Source organism: Pelodiscus sinensis, chromosome 2 (assembly GCF_052426305.1).
Source record: "Pelodiscus sinensis isolate ZL-2025 chromosome 2, ASM5242630v1, whole genome shotgun sequence".
Classification (NCBI taxonomy): domain Eukaryota; kingdom Metazoa; phylum Chordata; order Testudines; family Trionychidae; genus Pelodiscus; species Pelodiscus sinensis.
Genome location: NC_143053.1, coordinates 221418640 through 221437034, shown reverse-complemented (window position 1 = coordinate 221437034; position 18395 = coordinate 221418640). Strand labels below are relative to the sequence as shown.

Here is an 18395-nt window from a genome sequence, read left to right as displayed (position 1 = left end):
GCTATGTCTAGACTGCAAGCTTCTTTTAGAAGCAGCTTTTCTGGAAGATCTTCTGAAACTACTTCCAAAAGAGCAGCTGCACTGCAAAAGTGCATTGAAAAAGTAATCTGTTTGACAGATTGGTATCCATTCAGTGTGGATGCTCTTGCATGCAAGCTGTGATTACCTTGGGCAAAATAGCCCACGTGCCCATTTCCTCTTTAGAAAGAGCTTCCTCTTCCCCATCCACACAGAGTTTTCAGAAAAAGGCTTCTTCCTTGTAGAAAGGATTACCAATGAGGGGAAAAAAACAGCTGTTTCTTTCAAAAGTAAATCAAAGTGCTTGCAGTGAGGATGTTACCTTGTGGGGAAAAGTGTCTGTTTGACAGACCTCTACAGTGTGCACATATCCTCACTTCTCCTGTCAAACCACTCCAAGGGAGATGGGGGCAGTTAGGACAAAAAAATCTGACCTATTTTTGTCCTATTGGGGTCCAGCAGCTATTTTCTGCCATAGCTTAGTGATTTTCCTCCTAACTTCTAGAGGAAATGAGTCTTATTGGTTGAGGGCAGATTCCTGGCTTGTTCTCCATTTTTGAACCAGGCCCCTCTTCCCTCTCCTGCCCTCCCCCAGGCTTGTCAGAGATGGTGATCAGTAGTTTAATAGTTAAGTGGTACTTGGTCTACAGGACTCAGAAGTGATGTGTACACTTAAATTAAAAAGTCCAACTGAAGCAGCAGTGGGAAATCCAAGGCCTGGGAGCCAGATCGAGTCTGAGGTGCGAGGCTGCCCCCAACATTTGGGAGGCCATGCTGGTGAGGGTTGGGGATTCTGTTTTACTTATGTACAGCCCTTGAATGATTCTGCAGGTCAGTGCCCCCCCCCCCCAAGCCACAAAAAAGGTTCCCCCTACCTGAGCTAAAGGGGCTAGCACAGCTTTTTTTGCTGGAACTACCCACATGTTTTGTTTAACTAGAAACAAATTTCTATATCAATTAGAGTCACTCCACAGCCTGAACACCTGCAGTTCCCTTGAGCTTGGACATTCACAAGTCAAAGCAAGGTTAATATGTTCTTTAATAGCTAGTTATTTCTATCAACAAGAGCTCAACTTGCATCTATTCATGTACCAGCTTGTGTAATCCATTTAATTTGATAGAGGAGCCTAGTGCTCCTCTATCATAATTTGAAGCAAGCCAAAGTTAGGGAAGTGAGGAAATTTAGTTTTCAAATGTTCTATTTTATTCTAAGGAAGCTCCAGACACCAGTCATTAATGGAATTATGCAGGTTGATAGAATGGCAACTCTGTTGAAAGTAGCTAATGCTTTCTGTGGGAAAGTGAAGTTTAATCACAACACATTAAAAGCCATTTTCCAAATATTTATTGAAGCGGTGAGTTTGTTCATATTGTGCTGGAAAAAGCAGTTTTACTGAATTCATAAACAAACAGTATTGCAGCACAAGATATTGCTATCTGTAAACTAGACTCCATTGTAAACGCTAAACCTTCAGGGAGAGTCAGTTTGCAAGATCTAACACCTATTCTCTAGCATAATAATCTTGCGCTTTTGGAAAAACTGCAGAAAGGCACTTAAGCTGTTTCTTCCTTTAAGACAGGGACACTTGAATTTTGCTGGTAAGAATTGTTTCCCTGCACAAGTGAGAAATGTGCAGTTTCTCTAGGGTTTTCACTCCAGATCATCGTGATGCTGGGAAGTTTCATTGATAACCTGTTGAATAATAAGAAAGCTTACATTAATTGAGCAATTTCAGGAGGTTACATGAGTTGATCTACCCTAGGAGAAGTTTGAATTAAGATCTGCAACTTCAGCTGCATTAATTGGGATGCTGACACATCTTAAGCTGAACTTTGGTGCTGTCCACACTGGGGGAAGACCAAGGGAGCACTCTTCAACTTTTAACTCCTCAAAAGCAGGACTACCAGCATAGACAGGAGGGCCCTCAGTTTGAATTAGCATGGCCTTACTTGACCTGCTATTTTGAATGCTGGAAGATTGATTACAGCTGATTCAAGCTTATCTGTAGTGTAGACCTGGCCTAATAAATCTAGAAAACCTATTAACAGGTTTTAGCTTTCACTATGGAATAAGTAAAAGCTGAGGACAGCCATTTGCTTAGAGAAAAAAGTTATTGGTCAATTCAATTTCAAGTTGAAAGAATGAGCACAAAAAGCATGGGGGAATAACACTGTTTACATGCACCTTGTTTGCCTGCCATATTGTAGGACTAAATTGCTTTTAGGGATGCTACTTCAGAATCTAACCTATTTCCAGATACATCTGAAAATACAGAAGTAGTCGCCTTGGATAAATGGCTTCACAGCATGGTTATGAAGTCTACTGAAGGGGGCCAGTGCAAATTCCAACTGTACAAAATATCCAGCCCAAGTGATATTATTAGAGCAACTTGAGCTACAGAAAGGTACGTGTTGCATCCATTATCTCTGGTAAATGAAGTTAAAATGGTACTTGATAACAGCTAGCTGCAATATGATAAAAGTAGACATTATACAAATTTTACTTCCTCCACTAATTAGTACCAACCTGTCCATCTCTAGTTTCAACAGTCTTGATTAGGAGTGTCCTCTTTGAGTGGGTATCAACCATAGGGTGAGAATCAATGTTGGTTTCTGCAGATGAAAAAGTTGTCATTAAGTTTCTCATTTGATACTGCAGACACTCAGAATGGAGAGGTTCTTTACAGGAAAGAGTATGCACTTTATACCATGGCAAGTGCCAGGCACCAAACATAAGATCCTAAAATTGCTAGATGTTTTGTAATTGTCAGATTGACTCAAAATAAGCTATGCTAAGAGATCTAGATAAGGACCTATATGGTGTTTGAAATACTTTTAATTTTCATCATTATCAAAGAAATTCAAAATCTGGCATTGTCCACAGCACTTGTTCTAGAAACATTGGAACAGTGAGCCCATTATATTTCAAACTAGGAATGCTCAAAAGATGTGGAAGAGAGAGAGAATGTAGATGTAGCCTTAGAGAAACAACCCAATATAGGAGGCTCCAGTCTGAGCTTTTGATGACAAGTAACTGGCTACAAACTATACATCTAATACCTGAATTCAGGTAAGCAGAGTTCTGGAAGTGGCTAAAAACCCTAAGTGTTCATTTTCAAGGGCTTCTTTTGGCACTTCAAAAGGGCCTGATTCAAGGAGTATGGAGTTTCCACCCTCTAGAAAAAAAAACTGAATTGCCTTCAATTGGGCATCCAAGATTAGTCACAAAATATTGGTTGTAGAGGGTTTTTTGGGAAACTAAAAGTAATCTTTTCCTGAATTTAGAACTGCTCCACCCACTTAAGTAGTTCAAGTACTGGTATTTTAATTTGTGGGCTCTAGTGTTAAGTGAAGAAGTGGAAGACCCAGGTTCTGAAATCAAAACCTAAGTAACCACAGGTGAAAAGGAAATTTTTTAGAGTATTAGTTTACCACAGCAGAACACAAGTGGTCAAAGAAACTTCCTACATTAGTAACACCACATTTGATTTACTTACCTCTCAGGTTCAGGGAAGAGAAAGTTTGAATAGGCATGGTAATTCTGTAAGAGAAATCAAGTTTAGTGAAGCTATTCTCTGGAATCTGACAATTGTTATACAACAGCTACTCCTCAAATTTAGCTGCTCAGATCTGCAGTAGTTTATCTACCTGCTCTCCTCTCCCTCCAACAATTTTCTATAGGTAGCAATCTCAATATCAAGAGCCATCTTCACATTCAGCAGTTCTTGGTACTCATGAAGATGGCGAGCCATTTCTTCCTTCATGTTTTGGATTTCCTCCTGCAGACGGGTAATAGTGTCTTGGTAGTTAGCAGCTTCAACAGCAAAGTTGTCTTCCATTTCACGCATCTGGCGCTCCAGGGACTCATTCTGCAAGGGAATTTGCAAAGTCAAGTATTGCATGCAGTTAAGTAGCAAGCACCTATTGAAGGGTTAAACCCCCCTCGCCCCTAGACGTTTAAATACCCTCATCATGAATAATTAGCGCACTACGGGAAGAGGCTCAAAGAGGACATGACTAATTTGCCAGCTCTCCCATCCTCTCGTAGGCAAAATTATAGGACCAACACAGTGATTAACTACAAACCAACAGTAGCATTTACATAGAGAAGGCAAGGTCAGTGCATTTTGCCTTTGGAGTAGAAGTTATGAGGTACGGTCTTGATTCCTTGTGCAATAGGCAAGGAACCCCTTGAGGAACCTCACCCGAAAGTGTCACAGTACAAATCAGGTCAATGGTTTATTTTCAGAGACCTAGATTTGTAGCATTGATAGTGCCTAGTTATTGAAGTTTCCACTTCAAAAAGAATTGGACAACCTTAGATATTTAGTAACTAGTGTCCCTTTAAATCTTGGTTTCATAGAGGTCCAAATATACAAACATTAAAGCTAAGGCGTTAAGATAAACATGAAGGCTGTGTCTACATTGGCATCCCTTTCCGGAAACAAGATGCTAATGAGACACTTCAGAATTGCAAATCTGTGGGGGATTTAAATATCCCCCGCGGCATTTGTGTTTACATGGCTGCCGCTTTTTTCCGACTTGGGATTTTTGCCGGAGAAAAGCACCAGCGTCGACACGATTCTCTGGAAAATAAGCCCTTTTCCTTGAAAGTAGGAATAAGGGATCTTCTGGAAAAGGGCCAAAAACCCCGAGCTGGAGAAAAGCAGCAGCCATATAAATGCAAATGCCGCGGGGATATTTAAATCCCCTGCGGATTTGCAATTCCGAAGTGTCATTAGCATCTCTTTTCTAGAAAGGGATGCCAATGTAGACACAGCCGAAGTGTAGTTGACAGTGGGTTAGTCTTTGTTAGCTTATATCAGGCCTAGGCAAAATACATCCCACGCGCCAGATCTGGCCTGGAGATGCAGCAGGGAACCCCAGGCAGGCTCCTTGCTTGCCTTACTCCACCTGCACACCACTCAGAAGTGGCTGCCAGACCATTTTTCTCAGCTGTGAGCCTGGAGGAGGGGTGGATTCATGAGCTGCCCCTGCCTCAGCACAAGCTTACTGGCTCGTTTCTAGCCAGTGGGAGCTGCCTGTTTGGACAATAGGCAGAACACAAAGTACCACTCTCCTCTCCCCCCCCCCCCCCGCCCCCACCCACAGGCTTGTGCTTACCAATACACATGGCCACTGCAGGAATGGGGCAGGCAGGCCACTTCAAATCTGCTGGGTTGCTGGTTAGGAGTCACCCAGGTAAGGCTCCTGGCCAGAGCCTGCATTTGGCACCCCAGACCCTCCCCTTCCTCTGCCCCCCTCCCAGAACCTGCACCCCAATTCTCTGCCCTAGGTGACAGTCCCCTCCTGCCCTAAGTCACAATTCAAACCCCTGCACCAGTCCCATGCCCAAAACTCAGTCCACAATCGCCTTCACCCAAACTCCTTCCCAGACCCCACATTCCCTCTTGCACCCTAATGCCATACCCCCAGCTCCCTTCCTGCACCCAACCTCCATTCATATCATGGAAGAGTGCAACCCTTGACCATTTTCCAAAATCTTAGCGCTCCGCCCCACAACGTACTGCCTACCCCGGCTTATATTCTACTCACTACTGCAGTTTTGAAATATTTTTAAAGCTGAAGTAGCCATCACCTCTAATCTCAAACTTCCATTCCAAAATAAGCAGCCAATTCACAACAGAAAGACAAAGCTAATCAAGAGTCCTTTTGAGTTCATGTTCAAAGCACACAATTATACTGCTGTTTTGTTTGATAGAGCACCTCAATTCATATGGGTCTATGGTAATATTCATCTTAGCAGTTATATTGTTGTGACAAGATATCAGCACAAGTGGCAAAAGCTGCAGTGGTATCTCACTTACACTTCCTTTAAGTGCATCAACTTCACAGGTGAGGGACTGTATTTGTCTGCGGTACTCATTAGCCTCCTGTTTGGCCTGACGTAGGGCATCATTGTTCCTAGTAGCAGCTTCAGAGAGATCTGCGAACTGTAGAAAAACCCAGGTTTACAGTTAGCATAATACTTGAATAAAAGTGTGTCAATATTATCTGGGACACTGGAATAAGAGGATTTGGGGTGACTTACAGCACAGAGAGATCTTAATACTTGAAGTCAAGAGGTTCTAAACTATTGTCATGTTGATACAGTTCTTCATTCTCCAATTTGATGGTTAAGAAGGAGATTAACGTTCTCTCAAGTTGGCAGTCCTTATTTAAAGACATATGCTATGCTACATCTTTAGACATCCATTCCATACTCTCGTAGCTCATCAGTACATAAGCCACCCTTTAAGGTATGGCTAGCTTCTAGCTTTGTAAATAGGAAAGACGACAGAACAAGTTAAACTACCCAACAGAGGCTCAAGGCCTGCTGTTGTCCTAACAGGCTGCACCTGTTTTCCTGATTTGGGAAAGATAATAAAGCCTTTCCTCCTGGTTGTAAAGTTATGCACTATAGCAAAACTATTCTGGATCTTGGAAAAAAATATAAAGGTAAGCCAAATCTCTATTGCCACATTCACCTTGGACTTGTACCATTCTTCAGCTTCCTGAAGATTCTTAGAAGCAACACTTTCATACTGCTGACGGACATCACGCAAGGCAGCAGTGAGATCTGGTTTAGCAACGTCCACATCAATTTGGATGTGTTGCTCCTGAATCTGGGCCTGCAGTTCCCGGATTTCCTTAGGACAAAAAAAGGACAGTCAAATATTGTTCTATGGGACAAAGTACAGATTAACATCTAATAAAGATTAGATTACCTCATCATGAAGCTTCTTCAAGAAGACAATCTCTTCTTGCAAGGACTCTACTTTGCGCTCGAGATCAAGACGTGCCAGAGAGGCATTGTCAACATCCTAATTAAAAAGAAAGATCATGCTTCAGCATAACAAGGAGGTTTACAGAACATTTGATCCAAAGTCAAACAGCCCAATGTAATTCACCTGAAAGTGCGTAGCCAGTAGTAATCTGAAGTCTATTTGTAAGTTGCATGTCAATTATAGGGGGGTGTGTGTGTACACACTAAACCAAGCAGCACATGTTTCAGGCCAACTCAAAACCATTTGGATTTTTCCTGATATATTTGTTATATTATCTTTTGATTAAGGAGGTCTGAGTCAGGATTACAGAAAGGGAATTTCTTGCCAAATTCCCTGGCTTCATTAGTCCTCTCAAACCCTAGCAGATTTGTAGTACTATATATTCTGTCAGAGCACATCCCTATCTTCTATTTGATGTTACTACACTTAGTCCTCATTACACAGGTAGATAGCAGAGTGCTATCATGATTTAATCTCAGGGAGGAAGAATTCATTGGTGGGTTGTGTGTGATCTAAAAGCTTTTGAGATAAAGGCATTCTGCAAAGAGGTTGTTATATAAATCTTGTGATCTACCTTAAGCACAGTGTCATTCACACAATTTAAGAGGATTGTTTGCATCTTAAATTGTATGCCAGATGTGCCATCAGCAGCAGTAATGATTAGTATTCCCCCATCCATTTTAATAACTTCCAGTTGTACCTGGTATGCTTGGAGTTCAAGACTTACCATAAACATCAAACTGACCCAACAGATGCATAAGAGCTGTAATAGTAGCCCACAATAGAGGGGCTAACTTGATAACCCTTTAAAAGAGGAATAGTCTTGCACTACCTTAGAAACTAACAAAACATGTAGATGGATGGTATTGTGAACTTGTGGGTACAACCCACTTCACAACTCATGATACCATTCACATGTTTTGTTAAGTCTTAAAAAAATTAAGTCTTTTGCAGCACTTTAAAGTTTTTCCAGTTACAGACTAGCTTGGCTACCCCTCTGAAGCTCATAAGCTTTAGTTAGAGGTATTCCAACTCTACCTACATGTGCTTCCATTATATGAGCACAAGGCAATAGTTAAACTTCATCAATTCACTAAAGTTAATTTAAGCACAACTGAAATCAATGTATTTTCCCCAGCTTCGACTGCCATTTTAGATTGAATTTATGAAGCCCATAGTTCTAGCATCAGGACTAAGTTTTCAAACTAGTGTGCTGGAGCTAGATATGTAATTTGTTCAAGCATGCATAGATTTGAATATTTACTTGGAAGGCTCTCATTTACCCATGTCCACCACTATGCATAACACTCAAGTATTTTAGAAGACTGGATAAGCCTGTATTTTCAGATGCTTCTCTGAATTTGAGCCAAGTCAGCCTGCAAGTCTTGCCATGGGCTCTCGTTAGATCTATTTGCTGGTGTGAAGCTAGCTGGGTATACATTGCAGCTTCTGCACTACTTGGTTGTGACCCATAGCAAGCAGCTCATAGAACCTTTACAAAATGATGGATTAACTCAAGATGAATCAAATAACTGCTTCAGAATGAAAAGCTACCTATTCAACTACAATGCAAGTGGACTTACTTGAAAAAGCTCTTACCAGGTGAATGCTATGCTGTTCTGATGTGAAATGTTAAGTGCCACAAAAATAGTATCCTACAGTTCTCTGCAACTATCCTTTAAATACTGAAATAGCTTCTGTGCTCTGGTAGGAAGATGCAGTCTGTTCCTTCTCACAGGAAAGTTCAGAGCAAGCTATTCATTTAGTTTTGTATGTTAAACTTCTGCAATTCATTTACCAAGCAAAAGGGGAAAGATTTGTCATGCCAGTGCCTAATTGTTCAGGCTTTTAATTCCTCAGATGCATGCATTCTTAAAACTTTGTTTTCCCACCTTAAAAAAGTTTAAGTTATTCATTGTCAGACCCATAACATGCACCTTCATACTGAATAGCATTTAAGTCTTAACAGGTCGCCAGTGAAGTTTATATAGTTAGTGCCTGTATTTCTGCTGACCAGTATCAAATATGCAATTCTATGCATCAATACTGACCCCTTACATCTAAAAGTTTCAGCAGTACAGGTCCCCCATTTTTTAATATTAATGATGGTACCATGTATCTAGTTACAGCAAAGAATGGGGTTTAACAGCCCCACACACGCAAATTACAGAGTGACCTGCATGTTAGAATACAAGCATTATATACGCTATCAGCATATATGGCAACTGTAATTCAGTCCATGGAATGTGCTGTAATGTTTAACACTAAGGAATATGACTGTGTGCATACTGAAAGATCCCCAATGTACACAACAGTTTACACAAAAGAACCCTTTAAAAGCAGCTAATGCAAGACACATTGCACAACTTTAACTAGATTGGTCATCGAGTTCCGCTCACTGCAACTAGACCAAGATTAAATGCATTTAAAGTCCTGCATAGCTACTCTTAAACCAATTTAAGTCAGTTAACAGACTTCATTAAGCCAGTGCAACATGTGTTAAGCCTGATATTGTGAAACATACAATTCATTCTTTAAATACAAAAGAATTTGAAACCTGTTAAGTGATTCCTTGTTTCTTCCACATGTTGGGCAAGCAACTCCATTTATTATGCCTTCATTCTCACAAAGTTCATGCTATTTGTCTTGAGCCAGGTTTGGGACTATGTTTGCACAATTGAGCTTGACTGGCAAATTTCTGGTTGTCATTTAGATGGACATCCACTAAGGACTCTAGAATACTATTCTAAACTTTGTGAATGAAGCCATATCTGAGCCCAGCTGTCTGGAGAGACAAGAAATTCTAGTAATGCTTTTCCACACTGATAGACTACACAGAAAAAAAGTCACAAGAGGCAAGTCCTTAAAAATACCAAGAACTATATCCCAACTAAATATATAGTCCAAGTTAGACATTTTGGTAACAGTCTGAGCTTGCAAGAACACTTCTGGTAGTGTTTACACAGTAGTTCTCAAATAACTTTAACAAAGTTATTCCCCACAGCTGTAAAATGTGTAAACTGAGGCACAGATAAGTGAGTTAGAATCATTAGTAGTGTTTGACAATGTAAATCACACTGTGAAACCCTACTTAATGTAATTGGGGCAGATCAGAAAATCAAAAAATGTGGATATATTAGAAGAATTGGCAAAGATTATCGCTATTTTAAGATGAGGGCTCAGACAATTGGCTTCAGGCTGCTGGTAATTTGGTTAAGATGGTAAACGGGATAATAGAAGCTTGGATAAGCTTTATTATATCAAGTACACATATATCAGCATGTTCAAGAAAAAATTTGGAATTCTATTAACTTTCTATTAATTTATAGCAGGCACTCAGTTTTCAAACTTTTCAAATTCAATCATAATTTGTGTTCAATGGATGTATATAGTGGCTAGGAAAACCAAAGGCTAGCATCTCATTTTAATTGCAGATTCATGGTTTTAGTCAGAATTTTGGGTTTATCATGGAAAACTAGTATCCCTGGTCATGACCTCCCTCTAAAATGTGGGCACAGCAAGAAAGACAGCATTATCTGACTTGTAAGTAGAAAAACCTTAATATGAAAAAATTCTCATATGTTGAGGCAAGTTCTTCCTGTAGTAGGTATTTTGAATCAAGACGGGCCATATCTAAAATAACTGGTGTTATAAAACTTTAACTACGCTTACATCATTACACATTCAGTAAGAATGCAGCCTACAGCAAGCCACTCTTCAATACAAAGAGTTCTATTATTTCAATCTGCTGCCACCACACTTGCCATAATGCCTGTATCTGCATTCCATAGTGAATCCCATAGAAACCATTAATACCCTTCAGCCAAGCGAGCAGATGGCTCCCTTTCACCCTTATTGGATCAGAAAGTGATTCTACATTGGAGTGCTTTTGTAGAATTGGCTAGTCTTGGACAAAGCCAACAATAGCAGTTCCCTTGCCCATGTAGGCATCACCCCCACCCCACCAAAAAACAAGTAGTTATTACATGTGAACTTGCACGTTGACTAAAAAGCCAGCCCCTCAAATCTTGCATATTTGCTGCTAAGGTTTCACATGATGGGTCAGACTTTATCCTTATTCACACAAGGCAACATTTCTATTTCAATTTGTTCATTGCAAATTTGTTCAAAAATATCAGACCTGCTATATGTTCTAGCTACTTTAAAACTTAACTGTTTTAAAGTTTAAATACTACTTTAAAACTTAACTGTTTCTAATTTTAGCATTGTCTAGACTAAAGGAATGGCAGATCCCTTGATAAACTTCCTGGAGGTACTGAGAGAAGTCTTGCAATTTTACAAGTTGCTTTTTACCACTAGGTGGCCCTACATCCAACTTATAGTACATTATATCAATGTTACACATTTGAATTTACATTCAGTGCACTCATTTTAATATGCAAAAATTACTACAAACCTGTCTGAAAGATTGCAGAGTGTTTTCAGCTTCTTCTCGCTGAATCATCTCATCTTGCAACCTGAAAATAGTACCATATAGATTATTAACTTTAGTGGGGGGCGGGAGAGAAGAGAACCTCAGCACTAGGATCTGGTAAAATCCAGCTGGTAGCCACACCCAGCCAACATCCCAGAGGGGGAAGATGGGGCCTCTCAGAAAAGGCATCTCATTCTGACATTTTTTTGGTCTGTGCCTTCTTTATTAAGTTTGCATGACTGGGCTTTGCAGCTTTCTGCTGTTGCAGCAGTCTGAAATCCACAGACAGCCTAACACAAGCAGTGCCAAAACCGTTAATGCTTATTCAGCTAATGAGCAACAAGAGGCTGACCTAGATTTGGGTTGATTTTAAACCCTCTTTTGGTAAATTCAAATTCTGTTAGGCAGCAATATTTAAAGAAGCTGATTGACTTTCAAAACTTTGGTGTGTAAAGCCACCAAAAACTTGTAAGAGTCTCCGGGCAACACAATTAAGTTTAAGGGCTCAGATGAGTGGCAAAGCTAACTTTTGTAATTTTTTTGACTGCATGGTCTTAAAATATCCGACTGAACTTTGGGATTCTCAGACGATGGTAACCACTCGTGATGGTTTTCCACGAGATCCTGCTCCCTGAACTTTAATCTGTACTAGAAGAGCCCGTGACTAATACACATCAGCCTTGTTTTGGCTCACGGTGGTAAGTTAGCTCAGGCGTGCCCAAACCGTTAGTTAACCATGTGGGTTGGATCTGTGCGCTCCCGCCACCTCCCTGATGCTGAAGCCTCAGAACAGCTTCCAGCTGTTCTCAGGCGCAGAGGAGGAAGTTTCTCACACTTTGAGGGTACCGACTGCATCTTCGACCCTCCCCCCAGCTCTTGGGTGGAAGTAGCGAGGTTGGGCGCCCCCTCCCCACCCATCCGCCCCGTGGCACTCACTTCTCCCGGAGCCTGAGGATATCGTCGGCCAGGTTGTCCCTCTCCACCTCCACCCTGGCTTTGTCGTTGGTGAGCTGGTCCACCTGCCGGCGGAGCTCCCGCATCTCCTCCTCGTAGAGGTCCCCCAGGCGGGAGGTGCCCTTGCCCTTCAGCTGCTCCAGCTCGGCCAGCAGGATCTTGTTCTGCTGCTCGAGGAAGCGCACCTTGTCGATGTAGTTGGCGAAGCGGTCGTTCAGCTCCTGCAGCTCCACCTTCTCGTTGGTGCGGTTGGCCTTGAACTCCGTGTTGATGGCATCGGCCAGCGAGAAGTCCACGGTGTCGTGCAGGAGCCGCGAGGGGGGCAGGCTGCTCCGCAGCCGCAGGGCCGAGGACTTGGTGGCATAGAGGCCGCCGGGCGAGGAGGAGACCATGCGGCTGCTGCTGGGGCGGATGGCGCTGCCCAGCGAGTAGCGGCTGGAGGAGACGACGTAGCGGCTGCCCGAGGTGCTGGGGCGGCTGCCGCCCCCGAACATCCTGCGGTACGAGGAGGTCTTGGTAGTGCTCATGGCGGCGGCCGGCCGGAGCTTTGTAATCCCAGGCGTGCAGGGTCCGGCTGCGAGAGCGACAGGCGAAGGAGAGCGGCAGCGTCTGCCCGCGGCGGTATTTATACCCCCGCCACGCCCCGAGCTCGGCCCGCTCTGCCGCCAGCCAGCCCTGCCCCGCCCGGCACAGAGCCCCCTCCCCCGCGCCGGGCGGGGCCGGGCCGGGACGCCGGGGTCCCTCCCTCCACTCCCTGCCCGACTTGCTCACAAAGGCTGCGGGCGGGCCGGGGCGCTCTGCAGTGGGGGCCAGTGGCTCGGAATGAGGGGTCAGGGCGGGAGGCTGGGGGAGGCGGGGGCGGGGAGGGCACAAAGAACAGATGGGGGTCTGTAGGAGGCATGGTGTGGGGGAAGGGTCAGTAGGTCGGGTTGCCAACTCTTGACTGAAGCTACTCCTAGACTTGTTCCTCCCCCCCCCCCATATGAAGTAACCTGGCTTTCTTAAACCACCCTAGACTGGCATGATTTTCCGCAAATGCTTTTAACGGAAAAGTTTTCCGTTAAAAGCGTTTGCGGAAAAGAGCGTCTAGATTGGCACGGATGCTTTTCCGCAAAAGCACTTTTTGCGGAAAAGCATCCGTGCCAATTGAGACGCGCTTTTGCGCAAAAAAAACCCCGATCGCCATTTTCGCAATCGGGGCTTTTCTGCGCAAAACAAATCTGAGCTGTCGACACTGGCCCTTTTGGGCAAAAGCTTTGCACAAAAGAACTTTTGCCCGAATGGGAGCAGCATAGTATTTCCGCAAGAAGCACTGATTTCTTACATGAGATCATCAGTGTTCTTGCGGAAATTCAAGCAGCCAGTGTAGACAGCTGGCAAGTTTTTCCGCAAAAGCAATTGCTTTTGTGGAAAAACTTGCTAGTCTAGACGCAGCCCCTATGAAAATCTACTCTATGGTTCAATAGTCACCAGGAGATGGGTACCCATTCTGGGAGTCTCCCGGAGAGTTGGCAACCCTGTCAGTAAGAGGCAGAGTCAGTAGGGACTTAGGTGGCAGGGTGGGGGAACAGAGGAGGGTAAGCAAGAGGCAGGGAGGATTAGGCAAAGGAGAGGAGGGGATGAGAGGGTGAAATAGAAGATTCAGACATGGAAGGAGTCACTGAGGAGGGGACTAGAGAAAAGGGGCCAGAACATTTTGCATGCCTTTTCCTTGCCCTGTGGATAGCATCTAGACTCTCTGCCTTGGCTCTCATACTGTGGGGAGGGGTATCTATGTGCTTTACAAAGCTGAGGGTCTCATGCCCAGACAGGGAGGCCAGGTTCGGGGCAAGTGCAAGATGGAGCATGGCTAGGGTTTAAGGAGGAAAGCAGACTCCCTTTCTCTGGGAGTCATGATGCATGCTGTGCCATACCAGTTGCGTGTGCAGAGGGGAGTGAACTAAGCAAATGCCAAACGGAGCGCTGATGTCTGAGACATGCCCCATACTGGCTGTGCTCATTCTGGGTGTGTTTTCAGTTAGCTTGTGGTGTTCACAGGCCTCTTTGCTCTCACCAAGCTTGTGCATAAGCTGAGCTACTGCTTGTGGTGATCCAAATTGGGGAGAAAGAATGACTGGTCTGGCACAGGCACCCAGGCTACGTCTACGCTGGCATGATTTTCCGGAAATGCTTTTAACGGAAAAGTTTTCCATTGAAAGCATTTTCGGAAAAGCGCGTCTATATTGGCAGGACGCTTTTCCGCAAAAGCACTTTTTTGCGGAAAAGCGTCCGTGGCCAATCTAGACGCGCTTTTCCACAAAAAAGCCCCGATCGCCATTTTCACGATCGGGGATTTTTTGCGGAAAAGAAATCTGAGCTGTCTACACTGGCCCTTTTGTGCAAAAGTCTTTCAGAAAAAGATTTTTGCCCGAACGGGAGCAGCACAGTATTTCCACAAAAGCACTGACAATCTTACATGAGATCGTCAGTGCTTTTGCGGAAATACAAGTGGCCAGTGTAGACAGCTGGCAAGTTTTTCTGCAAAAGCAGATGATTTTGAGGAAAAACTTACCAGTTTAGACACAGCCCCAGAGTCTCTGGTGGCTGCACTTAAGCAGGGAAGAGAATCCCTGTGCTGATTCCTCCTGCACATCAGCTAAAACAAAGTCACACTTACTCTATGTGAAGGGCTATCAAACATGAAACAAATACTGAAAAATAGGGTATGTCTACACTACCCCGCTAGTTCGAACTAGCGGGGTAATGTAGGCATACCGCACTTGCAAATGAAGCCCGGGATTTGAATTTCCCGGGCTTCATTTGCATAAGCCGGCTGGCGCCATTTTTAAATGCCGGCTTGTTCGAACCCCGTGCCGCGCGGCTACACGCGGCACGGGCTAGATAGTTCAAACTAGCAAGCCATTCCGCACTATCTGTACACCTCGTTCCAGGGGGCTGCTCTGGCCAGGTCAGGACGATTCCACCACACCTCACTGTGAGCAGGGGATCTGCTCTGGATGGGCCAAACCCGGCTGGAAGAACCTCCCACTGGTTAACTGGTTACCCCAATAAGCATGCTGGTAAAGCACATGTTTACCAGGTCAACCCTTTACATCCCTAAAGTAGATAGAATAGAATATTACCAGAATAGTTGAATTACATACAATCTTGCTCCTGCTTCTTGGCACAACCCTCTATGATTTGGATGAGAGAACAGGCTTCAGTTTAATAATTTCACCATTAAAATGAATGGGAACAGTATCATTGACTTCAATGGGCACAGGATCAGGCCTAAAGAGAGAAACTGGCTTAACGACAACTGTAGTGAGATGTAGTAGCTGTCAGCCATTACTTGAAGGGTATAAATAACAGGAATCAGATTCTGTGTTATATTGCTGCAAAAGTCCCATTTGTAGTCAATGGGAATTTTGCCTTAGAAGGATGGGCTCTCCGCAGCAGTGTTCCCTGTAAGCTGAGCGCTTGGGTGGCTACCCAGGGGAGATTCAGGCGCTGCCCAGCTGACAGGCAGAGCGCTAACAGCTGACCACAGCCAGCAGCATGTGTTTCTATTGGTGGTACACAACTGCACGTGCCTTGGTGCATATAACAACATTTATTCTGCACATTGATGAAAAATCTTAGAGGGAACATTGTTCTGCAGGAAGAAAAATTATGTAGGAGATATGAGGAGTTAAAACTAGGAGTTACAGAATGATATTAAATAATGAAAAATTTTAGTGGAACATCAGGTGAAAACTCATGACCAGGGGAAAAGTCTTCCCAGGAACATGATGGAAACCCCATTGTTTAAATTCTTTAAAACTAGACAGGTTAAGCACATATATATCTACACACACACACACACACACACACACACACTGTAGGGAACAAATTTGTCATTGATAGAGCCACTAAAACCTTCTAGGTCTTTTCTATCTTTAATTGCTACGAAAACGTTTTTGATCAATTGTATTTTTATATATTTTTAAGTCTCCCACCATCTAGCTCACAACTCTCTAAAAACTAATAGTTATATTGGATGCTGATGCATTTGAATGTACAGATGAACAGTGAAAAAGTTGCAAAGTATAGTGTCCGAGTCTCCTATCGTAGGGCACAATCAAATGAGTGGAATTAACTGTATCCCATGGTGAAGAATATGGTGCAAAATATTTTGTGAAGAGATGTTTTATAAAGAAATGGTGCTGTATCTTTATTCTGGATAGTGTCTTCAAGTAATGGAATATGGTTTAAATCTAAATTAAGCGATTTTGGGGTTTTGGACCTCTCTGCTGCCCTTCTTCAGGCCTTAATTTGTTATTTTCATTGCAGCTTTGTCAAGCAAGCAGAGCTGACATATTTGAGCTATGGAAATGTTTTCAGCCCAAGTCTTGCACTATAGTTCACTTCATTTGTTGATTCAATAGGATGCAGGGGTCACACACATACACAGAATTTCTGGGGCTAACTGTACTGGCATCCTCTCCTGTTCTCAAATGTGCCATCCTAGTTTCCTGGGAATTCTTTCTTCAGCCATCAAGTGACTACTATAAACCTTTGTGAGTCTCCTTACATCCTGGCTCAAGAATACACACTCCCTCCATGAGAAACGAGAAGTAAGGCACATGACAAGCAGCCTCATAGATTAAAAATATTTTACTTGCTAAGTACTGATAATTTAGCAGTACTTTTTTAAAAAAAGATGTGCCACACCCAGTCAGCTCTTTGCTGTTACTAACAGAACATTAATTGTTTATGCTTTACATATTCATGAGTGTCATGTTTTCAGCATGTATTTCTCCACAAATTGAGGGTGTTTGTGTTATCAATTCAATATGAAAACCCTAATATTTAAATATTAATAGGGGTATGTTTGTGCCATTCTGACTGGGGCACTTCTTGGCCAGTAGCCTTTCTGTTGCTTTTTGCTGTGAAATTTCCAAGAAATGCTAAGAAGTTGGCAGTGTGGTAATCAGATTGGCATTAAACCTTTAATGTCATTTGATGGGTGGTACATAAGTGAGGGAAGGTGCAATGAGTTTCTCCCCAATTGCCAGATCCATATAAGACTGCCACGTGTGCAGCCTTGACCGTTGGCTTTGGCATTTGGACTCTGACCTCCTATGTCAGAGCTCTGGAACAGTCCCTGAAAAGACTCCATCAGTGTGCCAGAGGCACATCAGGGTTTCACTGCCTCCTTAAACTGAACCTCAGAGCCTTCACCACTCCTGTGAGCTCCCTTCAGGGAGTCCAGCTGCATTGGAGATTAGAGAGAGACTTATACACCTGGGCTGTGTCTACACTGGGCCACTTATTCCGGAAAAGCAGCCGCTTTTCCGGAATAACTTGCCAGCTGTCTACACTGGCCGCTTGCTTTTCCGGAAAAGCAATGATGATCTACTGTAAAATTGTCAGTGTTTTTCCGGAAAAACTATGCTGCTCCCGTTCGGGCAAAAGTCCTTTTCCGGAAAAACTGTTCCAGAAAGGGGCCAGTGTAGACAGCACAGTAGTCTTTTCCGCAAAAAAGCCCCGATCACGAAAATGACGATCGGGGCTTCTTTGAGGAAAAGCGCGTCTACATTGGCACGGATGCTTTTCTGGAAAAAGTGCTTTTCCGGAAAAGCATCCTGCCAATGTAGACGCGCTTTTCCGGAAATACTTATAACGGAAAAACTGTTCCATTTTAAGCATTTCCGGAAAAGGGTGCCAGTGTAGACGTAGCCCTGGGCTGTGTCTACATTGGCACCCTATTCCGGAAAAGGGATACTAATGAGACCAGTCGGAATTGCAAATGTCGCAGGGGATTTAAATATCCCCCGTGGCATTTGCATGAACATGGCTGCCACTTTTTTCTGGCTCGGGGCTTTGCTGGAGAAAAGCGCCAGTCTAGACGGGATCTTTCAGAAAATAAAGCCTTTTCTGGAAGATCCCTTATTCCTCTTAAAATCAGGAATAAGGGATCTTCTGGAAAAGGCTTTATTTTCCGAAAGATCCCATCTAGACTGGCGCTTTTCTCCGGGAAAGCCCCGAGCCGGAATAAAGCAGCAGCCATGTTCATGCAAATGCCGCGGGGGATATTTAAATCCCCCGCGGCATTTGCAATTCTGATTGGTCTCATTAGCATCCCTTTTCCGGAAAAGGGTGCCAATGTAGACACAGCCCTGAGGGGCCAAATACATCCCCACTCTCAATATCTGCAGTGACTCTCAGTCAGACTTGTA

General features: G+C 43.5%; 1 protein-coding gene across 1 annotated transcript; it reads right to left on the bottom strand.

Moving 5' to 3' along the window:
* Window positions 1-1346: 1346 nt before the first annotated feature.
* Window positions 1347-12806, bottom strand: VIM (vimentin). The gene is made up of 9 exons (XM_006119549.3): window positions 12178-12806; window positions 11224-11284; window positions 6747-6842; window positions 6507-6668; window positions 5847-5972; window positions 3667-3887; window positions 3516-3559; window positions 2546-2631; window positions 1347-1711 (listed from the first exon to the last, which is right to left on the bottom strand). The coding sequence occupies exons 1-9, from the start codon at window positions 12720-12722 to the stop codon at window positions 1670-1672; spliced, it is 1383 nt and encodes a 460-aa protein (XP_006119611.3). The 5' UTR covers window positions 12723-12806; the 3' UTR covers window positions 1347-1669.
* Between the last annotated feature and the right edge of the window lie 5589 nt (window positions 12807-18395).

What these genes read in the sequence shown, in the direction of transcription:
- VIM (XM_006119549.3), bottom strand. Translation starts at nt 12,722, where the DNA reads ATGAGCACTACCAAGACCTCCTCGTACCGCAGGATGTTCGGGGGCGGC. An exon ending in ATCCTCAGGCTCCGGGAGAA is followed by an intron (nt 11,285 to 12,177) that starts GTGAGTGCCACG and finishes TACTATTTTCAG; the next exon opens with GTTGCAAGATGAGATGATTC. An exon ending in TTGATGCACTTAAAGGAAGT is followed by an intron (nt 3,888 to 5,846) that starts GTAAGTGAGATA and finishes ATTCCCTTGCAG; the next exon opens with AATGAGTCCCTGGAGCGCCA.